The following is a 10,818-nucleotide window of genomic DNA, read 5'->3' as shown; positions in this document are numbered from 1 at the left end:
AAGGCTAAATAGCCGACTCTCTTATTGTATAAATAGGTTGGCATTGCCGTTCTAATAACACAAGTACTTTCGATATCTAAATCTACAATAACCACGTGTATGTATTCGGTGGGGTGAGCAAAGGCGGGGCGAATAAAACTCCCGTACGGTTTAGAACCATCGAGGCGTATAATATAGCTGAAGGGAAATGGACTCAGCTACCAGATCCTGGGGAGCAGCTTGCTAGGTTCGAGAAAAGAGGAGGAGCTGGATTCCTTGTTGTGCAAGGAAAGATTTGGGTTGTTTATGGGTTTGCGACTTCTCCTGATCCTAATGGGAAAAATGACTACGAGTCTGATCACGTGCAGTTTTATGATCCGGTTACTCAAAAATGGACTGAAGTGGAGACTAGAGGAGAGAAACCTTCCGCCAGGAGTGTGTTTGCGCATGCAGTTGTGGGAAAATATATACTTATATTTGGAGGTGAGACCTGGCCCGACCCAAGGGCACATTTGGGTCCAGGGACGTTGTCCGATGAGGGTTACGCGTTGGACACGGAGACACTGGTGTGGGAGAGGTTTGGAGGAGGAGATGAACCGAGCACACGAGGTTGGTCGGCGTACACAACTGCCACCGTATATGGAAAGAAAGGTCTCCTCATGCATGGAGGAAAACTTCCGACAAACAACCGAACCGATGAGCTCTACTTCTACGCAGTCAATTCCGCGTAATTACAATACTTTCACTTTCAAGCTCTGTGTTGTGTAATAAATATCATATATGTACCAATAAAAGGTTTGTGAAATTAAATCAGATTATCTATGTACTGTGTGGGTTGGCGGCTTGGAAACTGCCGTCGGTGGAATCAATAACTGTACATGTGTCCAATAAATGGTATGACGGTTATCTACAACATTTTTCTATTCATCCAGACCATCAATGATCCTATGTTTAAGAAAGTTAAATGTTTGAAATAAACATTAAATATATATATTTATTATCAAAATTTATTTATGCGTAAAAATACAAAAACATAGATATTTTAGAAATATAGAAAATATATAATTAAGTACTTATAATCTGTCAACAAAACTGAATGTCACAACAGATTTAAAACTGCTTGGGATAATCTTAAACTCAAGGCTGATTGCTTTATTACAAAACCACAAAGCTGTCTCAGTTTTCTTGTTTGTTCGTTATTACAGTAGCTCCTTTATAACTCTCTGGCTTAGATAAGAAAGGAGGTAGCTTTATCAACCTCATAAAGCCATTGATTCTCCATCTCTGCTTCCATCTTCTTGATATCATAAAGACTCTCTATTTTGATCTGCCTCGGCATTGTAGCGACCATAGCTTCCTGTATATCAGCTAAGGTGACTGTAATGTCCAGAGGAAGGAAGAGAAGCTCTCTGAGATTGTTTGGTCCAACCACTTCCGGATCTGATCCCCATATCAAATGACCAACCTGAAGGTTGCCTTCTTGTGTCAAATGCTTACCGTCGAAGAAGAGATAATCTTCAGGCTTAGCGCATACATTGCTAGTGGAGCAACTGGTTCCATTGACAGAGCCAGTTCCACAACAAGCAGCCATTCCTGTCTCAAACGCTGCATCAGAAATGATAAATGTCACAAGTTTTTCAAATATCAAAATACGCTTATGAGTTATGCTGATGATGATGGTGATAGTAAAAGACTTACTGTAAGTCTTAGACTTGATAACTCTGTTTTGGATGGAGCTGAAGAAGTCGTAAAACGAGTACTGGAAACCACTGAGCTGTCGTGAGAGTTCAACCAAGAGCTGCAACAGCTTCTTGTTATGCAGCTCAGCCATTTCAGAAGGCAACCTCACGCATTCCTGAACATTTCCATTTGCTTGTTTCACTGCCGGTAAGCAACCCAACGGTGCCAAGTTCTGGAACGCGAACTTCCTAGCTCCAGACCCGTAAATCACCTGAAAAATCAGGTAGATGAGAGAACAAACAGAAAAAACATATAGGGAACTAATCAAAGATTGTGTGTTTATACCTTTAGTTCTGCTTCTATAGCAGCGATGACTCGACCCACAAAAGCTTGTTTCTGATCATCAGAGGGATTCGGATTGTTTTTGGCGTAGTTCAAGTAATCATCAGAGGCAATGTAGAACAAGTAGATAGCTTCAGAACGTGCTTGAGGTGTCCATTTGTTCTTGTTTTCAGAGAACTTGATCACTTGTTGTGACAGTGTCATCTGTTAGAAACAAGAATCATTCAAAATCTATTTAACCTAAACTCCCTCAGGCGTTGACCTAATTTCTACCATCCTAATTATGCCTGGGTATTTTTACCAGAAACCAAAAAACCGAATCCAAAAACCAGACCAAAACCGAATAAGATTTGATAAATATCCGCATTTATTTATCTACAAACAGAAACTAAACCAGAACGGAACGAAAAAACCCAATATCTAAAATATAATTTATGCGCTTAAAAAAAGTTGGTTATATTTACTTTTAAGAATACAAATATCTAAACACAAATACAAATAGAATGATTATATTTAGATAAATATTGGCTGCCCAAAAAAATTTAAGCTAATACTGCAAAACTATTTGAAAAAAATCATGTTATCAAAAATATTCAAATTTATCCAAACAACTTTACATTTTTATTTGAAAAATCCGAATAATCCAATAATTTATCTAAAAGTTCAAATTACCATATATTATTATTTGAATCATTCAAAATTATCCATAGCACTTGAACCGAATTGGACCAGAATCTTTTTTAGTTTTGTTACTCAAACCAAACCAAAAACCGAAAAAAGACAAATCAAATTTCATATATCTTTCTTTACAACCAAAAACAAACAAAAAAAATCGAGCCGAACCAAATTAAATTCCGAACATCCAGAACTCTCCTTATTTAAAAATTTGAATTCTACAGTGAGATTTAACGATCAATCGAAAAAGCTAACCGTCTCCGGAGGGGACCCGAGAGCGGTGGCGTCGGCGATGGCGAAGTTAGCTCCGTGAGAGAAATCCGCCGTGCCATGGAGAATCGGAGGGATTTGAGAAATACCCATGAAACTAGCTGCTTAGAACAAGTAACAAGATCAGACTAAATCCAATCCCAAACGAATATAAAACCCTAGCCATCGATCTCAACATTACCGAGATAGTCGGGAACGATGCGACCATCGGACCACCGTCCCGTAGCCTCTCCTAGAGTTATACCATACGGAGGAAAGCTAGCGTCGACACGATTCGATGAGACGAATTGCTTGTTGCCGGCGTCGTAAAGACCATCGCCGAAGACGAAGAGCGTCTGGGCCAAGGAGACGGTTGAGAAGTGGAGTAGAAGAAGAGAGAAGAGGTGAGATTTGGGATTCGCCATTATGGTGAAGCGACGTCGTCTTGTTTGATTCGCCATAAACCACATGATTTACTTTTGCATTTGTTTAACAAAAATATCAAAAGACTTTTCATCGTTAGTGTATTAGAAGTGGAATTATTTGTTTAATTAGTATTTTTCTTTTTCTAATACTTTTCATGGGTTTTCGTGGTTAGTCTTTTAGAAGTGGAATTATTTCTCTAATCCCTTATATACTAAAACACAAATCACTCATCCAATCATATTTTGTCATTTGGTTTATATTTTAAAAAAAAATTAATTAAACAAAAAACTAAAGGTTAAAGTAAAAATTTTCTAATCAAAAAAAATATTACGATCCATAATTTTCAAAACCGTAAAATTTCAAAACCCAAAATTTTCTCAAGCATTACCACCACGTTTAAAGTGAATCATGTCATTTATATAACTGCAATACTCACGATTCAAACTGTTTATCTTCTATATAATTTTTAACCTATTTTTTTGCTTTGTTTATTTCATCTCCCTCTCTATCTCTCTCTTTTCATAGTTTCACCTTTTTAATCATCTTTTAGGTTTTGAGTGAGGAAAGAAATCGATACAGGTTTATAATTACTTTTTATCCAGATTGAATTTTCTGTTCTTCACAACTTGATACTCTCTTTTCGCATAATTCACAAAAATTTCAATTGAGTTTCCTCAAGCTTCATTCTTCAAATACTAATAGAAATAAAAGCATTGTCTTTATAAAAATGAACGCATTGTCAACAATGAAGTTAATAAGAAGTATAGAAAATTTTATTTATATATATTATTTTTGAGGTGGATTCTCTTTTCTTTTTCTTTGAGCCAATATATTTTATTCATAGAATATACTTTCATATAATTCTTTCAAAGTCTTCGTTCCTGGAAAATGAATATGGCTATCTGTATCATTGATCAGTTGCAGAACTTTGATTTAAAAGTAAGAAGCAAAATGATTTCTTATGTTTAGATGATAATAAATCCAATCATTTGTTGTTTCCTATATGTTTAGTCATCACTATAATTAATTCCAAAAAGTCACGCTTAACATTACCTGAGTCAGTACATGTAACTCAAGTATTGACTTTTTTTTGTTCAATACTCAAGTATTGACTATGTATGTAAATTTAGTTGATTTGTTTTCTAACAAAAAGTATATGATTTTGTTTTACAATATGCATCAAAAGAATTAAGGAACCCGCGCAATAGCGCGGACAAATATCTAGTCCGTAATAAATTACATAAACAAAACGCCTAAAACGAAGAAGCAGGACCGGCTCAATGGTGTCACGGACCCTGAGGCAAAAAAATTTTAATTTCCAAACTATTATTTTTTAAAAAAATCTGATAGTATATGTTTTTTTCAAAAAGAAATTCTTAAAATAAAATGTTTCACTTTTTTAAAAAATCCTAGCAAAATAAAACTTTTAAAACTTATTTAATAAAACATTAAATTGGTACAGAAAATATGTACAATGTTGTCATTGATCCGATTGGTGTATTTGACTTTCATTTCTTTTTACTTTTCGTTCAATTTTTTATTTCAGGTTGTGTTCAATTTAAACGTTTAGGTATAGTATTTTCTCTAATCCTATGTACAAAGCTTATAACAATTCATTTATGCACCATGATTATAAGATACAAATATTAACTTGAACTTATATGTGAAAACGAGTTTTAGTTATAAAATAAATTTCAAATAACATATGAAAAAAAAATTATAAAACTATAATAAAATAATTTATTATTTTATAATTTTTATTAAATTAAAACATCAAACAAAACCCGTTGTAACGCAACGGGCTCATATCTTGTATATATATAAAGTAGACTTTTTCCGCATATGGAAAGAGGTTTACTGACATGTGTCCCATGTATTTTTTTTATATTTTAGGTCTTTCATTTTATAGAAAACTCCAATTTGGTCCAACACTTTTCTAGTTATGCTATTTTTTTCTTGGATTGGTCTACGTACAAATGCCTATTAGATATAAATGCTAGCACTAAAATGACCAAAATGATCAAAAATACGAAGCATCATATGTGTTGGACCAAATTGGTCTACATACAAATGACTCCCATCTTTCTCTATCTCTAAAATAAAAGCTACAACTATATGAGTTTTGGAAAACCAATAAAATGAGTATCAAAGCGAGAAAAGTAGTTAAAATAGCATTTATTTTTGTAAATGCCTATCTTATACAATAAATGAGACTTGCCTCTCTCCTCATTAAGCCACGTCATCAGGTAGGGTGGGGCTTTTCGTGACATGTGTCACCACACCAGAGCTTTCGCGTTTTTTTATTCTCAGACGATTACCGAATACTCTTATTTAAACTGGGCTTTTTTGCATAATGATATTAGACCCATATCTAAAGCCCTGAAAAAGAGATCCATTTTGAATTAGGTTTCGTCGTCGTCTTCCTCTTGCACCTGTGATTTGGACTGATGAGATTCCACATACTCCAAGCGTTGTTCCGATCCCCGTGACGTCTCAACCTACCATTAATTTGTTCTTTACTCCGAGTTTTCGTGATTACTCCACTCTGCCCACTTGCATCATTCAATCTACCTCTTCATTTCCCATTGTAATCGGGTGAAGCTTCAGCTATAAATATCGGTCCTTTTCTGTGATGAGCAGTACAACTCAAACTAGATCCAGAAGCATTCTTTTTCCTTGCAACCAATTTCGATGGTGTCTATGTACGCTCTCCTTGCCAATCTGAGAGGCGGACGATGCTCTAACGTTATGAAAACATCTTCAACTATCATTACTGAAATTGTCGATCTCTGTCACATGTAAGTAACTTCTTACAATATTATACAAAATCTATTGTTGTGTTCATTGTTATATTTGATTGATGATTAATGTTTTTGATATGATTTTGTAGCTATGGAGCAAAGACAGCGGAGGTGACAAACGCAGGGCTTGGAGCAGCAGAGCATGCCCTTGGAACGGCATGAACAGTTATCAAGATCAGGCAAGCTCTTAACCCAAAGAGTGCACTAAAGCCATCATCGCTGGCTAAAACCGCAACTAAAACGACTTCTAAAGAAAAGAAGAAGGGGAAAGAAACAAAACATAAAACCATTTTAAGCATGGAAAGGAATCTCTGTCTCTATTACAAAAACTCACACAAATGAATAAAACGTCTCTTATGTGTTTTTTTTTGTTTGGTCGCATAATTTGCTAGGGAAGTAATGGTTGAATACTCAAAGGAAGTGATGAAAGTAGGTAAAATGCTCTTTGAACTTATCTCATAAGCTCTAGGATACACACTAATCACCTCAAGGACATGGAATGCACCAATTTATTGCTCGCGCTCGGCCATTACTACCAACCGTGTCTTCAGCCTAACTCTAGGCTTAACCAAACTCTCAGACAACTCTTTTCTCACGGTTCTTCTACAAGACCATGTCGGAGGGCTTCAAGTTCTCCATGACCAATACTGGGTAGATGTTCCTCCTGTCCTTGGAGCTCTTGTCGTCAACGTTGGAGACTTTCTCTAGGTTAACTAACTAACTAACCTACCTACCATTTTGTAGCTTGATCAATATTTTTAATCATTTTGAGCATTTGTGCAGCTTATTACAAACGGCAAGTTCATAAGCGTGTTTTGGCGAATGCAGCTGGAGCATGTATCTCAGTGGCATGCTTCTTTAGTTTGTATTTGATGGCTAATCCTAGAATTTACGTACCTATCAAAGAGCTTATGTCTCAACAAAAACCTCCCATTTATAGAGACAGACACCACCATTACAAAGTATTCGAAGTTCTACAGATCCAAAGGATTCGATGGTACCTCTGGACTATATTTCAAGATCTAAGAATGCACGTTTAATTTATGTTTTAATAAGGATACGTGGAGGCTCATGCACGTTTATTTTAACTAGGATGTGTACCTGTAATAACTTCTTGTCTAATAAGACTGTGTTAGAGCCAGTAATAACTTCTTGTCTAATATGGTAAGTGATTTGTCTCTAGCAATTTGTCCCATATCGATACAGTGGTTCTGTTTTTGTAGAAACAAATAACACGTTGGAAACAACGGAAGTTGCTTCCATGCATCTTTCACGACCACCTTCCAATCTAGAAAACCCCAAGCCGCTCTCCTCTGACTTGCTACATCTCACGACGATCCCAACGATAGATCTCGAAGGACGAGTCTTCGAGGACGAGACTAAGCGCAAGAATACGGTTGATGAGGTTAAAGACGCAGCAGAGAAGTGAGGGTTCTTCTAGGTGATCAACCATGGCGTTTCAGTCGATCTTCTAGAGAGGATGAAAGATGGAGTTCGAAGGTTTAATGAGCAATCTCCTGAAGTGAAGAAACAATTCTACAGCCGAATGCATCTTTGTGTATACAAGTAACTTCGATCTCTACACTTTATCAGCTGCACATAAAAACATTTAACCAAAATGTACAAAATTCATCACACAGGAACACAACATAACATATTTCTCATCAATCTATTTTCTAAAACTTACATCGAGAGAATACATCTTTCAAAGCCATGTTACTTCTTTTTACAAAAAAGAAGAAGCCATGATACTTCAATTTTAAAATCAAAATATAAAATACATCGTTAACAATTAAGAAATACATCTTTCTTCCTTTATTATACATATATAAACTATAGACAATATTTTTTTGTTTTGTATTGTTAAGTTGTGTGTAAAAAGGCTATAATTACTTGCAGTCCATTAGTTTTTTTCTTAAAATTAAAAGAAAAACAAAAAAATATTGAACTACAAGCATATTTTCTGCTAAATGTGTTAAAAAAGCCAATGTTGAATTTAGTGTAGGAGTAATACACGTTCAAATGGATTGTATATTTCACACTACTCCATTCGCAACATATAACTAGAAAGTTACAAAAAAACATATATTTGTAACAGAACCACTATGGGACACTATATTTTTTTTGGTGCAATTATTAGTTATTTATTTATTTTTTTTTCAATTGATCACTGAAAATCACTTACGCTATTCCTCTTTGATCTAAACAACTTTAAAACAAAATAATACCCTATTTTTTCTAACCACTATCAAATGAATCAGAAAAACAATTTTGAACTCATTAGAAAATAAAATATACGAATCCGGCGCTATTCCTCTTTGACCTAAGCAATTTTAAAACAAAATAATACATTATTGTTACTAACCACTATCAAATGAATCAGAAAAAAAAATTGAACTCATTAAAAAATAAAATATATGAATCCGGCGTGTAGCGCCGGAATACCACTAGTTTTTATGTTAATATCGACCACTGAACTAAACATGATATAATTTGATAGATATGATTGATCTGAGAATTTTTTAATTATCTAATCCTTCTCGCATTAAACATCAGCATAGAAGTTTGATAATTTATTTTATTGGTCAATAAAATTTAAGATGAATAAAAAAATTACGTAAAATAATATAAATATATTTGAAATATTTAATTTATTCACAACTAAAATAACTTAAACTTTCAATATGTTATTAATTTTTACTAATTTCTATAATTTCATATACAAATTATATATTTATTTAGCTATTCGAAATTATAAAATAACCAAACTAAGAAGAAGAAACTAGACCACAACACATAATCAAAACCTAAAACCTTTACAATCAGAGATAAAAACAAAATGTTTTAGTAACACTAACTCAATAAAGATCACCATCTAAAAGGTAAGAAGCACCTTACAAACTAAACTAACACATACAAGGCGTCCATGCCAGTGAAGAATCACAAAGCTCTGGATAGAAGGGACCAAAGTTCTAAGAGACTTACTCCGCATACCTATACCAAGGAAAGCAAGGAAAGAAGAGAAATAACTGGGGGTGGGATAACGGAAGCATACCACCGAGAAATCAAAGCCTAAGCTGAGACCATAAACAACCTTCTAGCCAAAAGCATACACGGAGGAAAACACTATCCAAATATGGAGGGGCAAATATGGCGAAAGGAAGAGCCACCAGAGATGCGAGCAGCGATGAAAGTTGCAACGAGATGAGTGAACAAAGAGGGGAGGGGAGAAAAAACGAAACCAGAAAACCGTGGAGTTGTCTCCGAGCTATGAAAGAGAGCTTATAAGTCAGATCACCAAAAACCAGATCTTGTAAACGAAGACTGGTAGGGACTATCAATAGCAAGCCAACGACGAAGAAAACAATATAAAAAATGACTAACTCTGACCCAACCCAATATCAGCCAAAATTTATGGAAGAAGATGAATATTCAATATTGACCGTAACAGTCTACAACGCCGTGAGAAACAACCTCACAACGGAAAATTTATAAATCTGATCTACAATAAATACCAAATAATCTCACAAAAGAAGAAAGCGAGAAAGGACAAGAGCATGGAGATTAGAGGATTCGAGAAGACGAAGACTGTCATAGAAAGGTACAAATCAATTAATGGGTTGTGAAGTTGTGAAAGCCCACCTACTTAATTACAACACGCCAGCAAAAGTTTTTCAAATCCGAAAAAAAATCAAAAGTTTTTCGGAATAGGGTGTGCTGAGGTGGTGGAAGGAAGATAAAGTATCCTCGACTTTATTATTATAGATAGATATCACCTACTACTACATAACACAATAAAAATATCAAACAATGCTCTTAACAAATAAAGACGACCACATAATTACATCATCCACAAAATCATACATAATAATAAGCAAATATTCCGCGTAATGCGGATAAACCCTAATAAAAATATATAAATCTTAACAAAGAGAACAGGAAAATAATTTTAAAAATAAGAGAAAACCTAGTTAATGAACCACAAAACAAACTGATGAACAATATCCACATGGTCTTTTCCGTAAAGCTAGGAAATGCCGAAGCTGATCTTCTGTTAAGAGATTGATTCATAATCACTTGTTTTCATTATTGAGTAGGGCCGGTTCAACACTGTCAGGGCTTTAGGACAATTTTTTGTTATTCTCTAAAACTTATATGCAGATAATGTTTAAAATATTTTTGAAATTTAATCAGTAATATTTTGTAATGAAAATAAAACTATTACATATCAAATAATTTTGGGTCATTTTTAGTTTATTTATTATATTTATAATTTCTTTTATATATAAAAATATAGATTTATAAAAAAATTGGACCCCTTAATTATTAATATACGGGTGGGACACGAGCTTAGGCCCCGGGCGGTCCACCGCTTGTCCCCCTTAGTAGGGGTGGGCACTTTACCCGATATCTGAAGCCGCACCCGAACCCGATCCGAAAAACCCGAACCGAAATCCGAACCGAAGTAGCAAAATATCCGAACGGGTATTGAATTAGGAGAGATTGGATATCCGAAGCCGAATGGGTAATATCCCAACCCGAATGGATATCCGAAGATAACCAAACATATGTATAATTAATCAAACATTTCTAGTTTACATCTCTCATTTTATATAAAATATTTATATTGATACTACACATACTTTAAGTTCATATGATATACATA

General features: G+C 34.6%; 1 protein-coding gene and 1 long non-coding RNA gene across 3 annotated transcripts; one reads left to right on the top strand and one right to left on the bottom strand.

Annotated features, from left to right (window-relative positions):
* Positions 1-1,035: 1,035 nt before the first annotated feature.
* Positions 1,036-3,434, bottom strand: LOC106296793 (inactive GDSL esterase/lipase-like protein 25). Its single transcript, XM_013733020.1, has 5 exons — positions 3,128-3,434; positions 2,932-3,047; positions 2,005-2,205; positions 1,678-1,930; positions 1,036-1,584 (listed from the first exon to the last, which is right to left on the bottom strand). Exons 1-5 carry the CDS (start codon positions 3,393-3,395, stop codon positions 1,208-1,210), a joined length of 1,215 nt encoding a protein of 404 aa, XP_013588474.1. The 5' UTR covers positions 3,396-3,434; the 3' UTR covers positions 1,036-1,207.
* Positions 3,435-5,728: 2,294 nt separating this feature from the next.
* Positions 5,729-7,312, top strand: LOC106298847. 2 transcript variants are annotated; one of them, XR_001261578.1, is made up of 3 exons: positions 5,729-6,149; positions 6,242-6,803; positions 6,936-7,312. It is a non-coding gene; the product is annotated as an uncharacterized LOC106298847 (long non-coding RNA). The 2 variants fall into 2 exon arrangements; XR_001261577.1 differs by having other exon boundaries at positions 6,242-7,312.
* The last annotated feature ends 3,506 nt before the right edge of the window (positions 7,313-10,818 follow it).

This window comes from Brassica oleracea, chromosome C6, assembly GCF_000695525.1.
Source record: "Brassica oleracea var. oleracea cultivar TO1000 chromosome C6, BOL, whole genome shotgun sequence".
Classification (NCBI taxonomy): Eukaryota; Viridiplantae; Streptophyta; class Magnoliopsida; order Brassicales; family Brassicaceae; genus Brassica; species Brassica oleracea.
The sequence above is the reverse complement of the archived record's forward strand: the minus strand, read 5'-3'. Positions and strand labels throughout refer to the sequence as shown.

Coding starts and splice junctions, on each gene's coding strand:
- LOC106296793 (XM_013733020.1), bottom strand. CDS start 3,395: ATGTGGTTTATGGCGAATCAAACAAGACGACGTCGCTTCACCATAATG. Junction 3,048..3,127: donor CATCGTTCCCGACTATCTCG/GTAATGTTGAGA, acceptor TGTTCTAAGCAG/CTAGTTTCATGGGTATTTCT. Junction 1,585..1,677: donor TATCAAGTCTAAGACTTACA/GTAAGTCTTTTA, acceptor TTTCTGATGCAG/CGTTTGAGACAGGAATGGCT.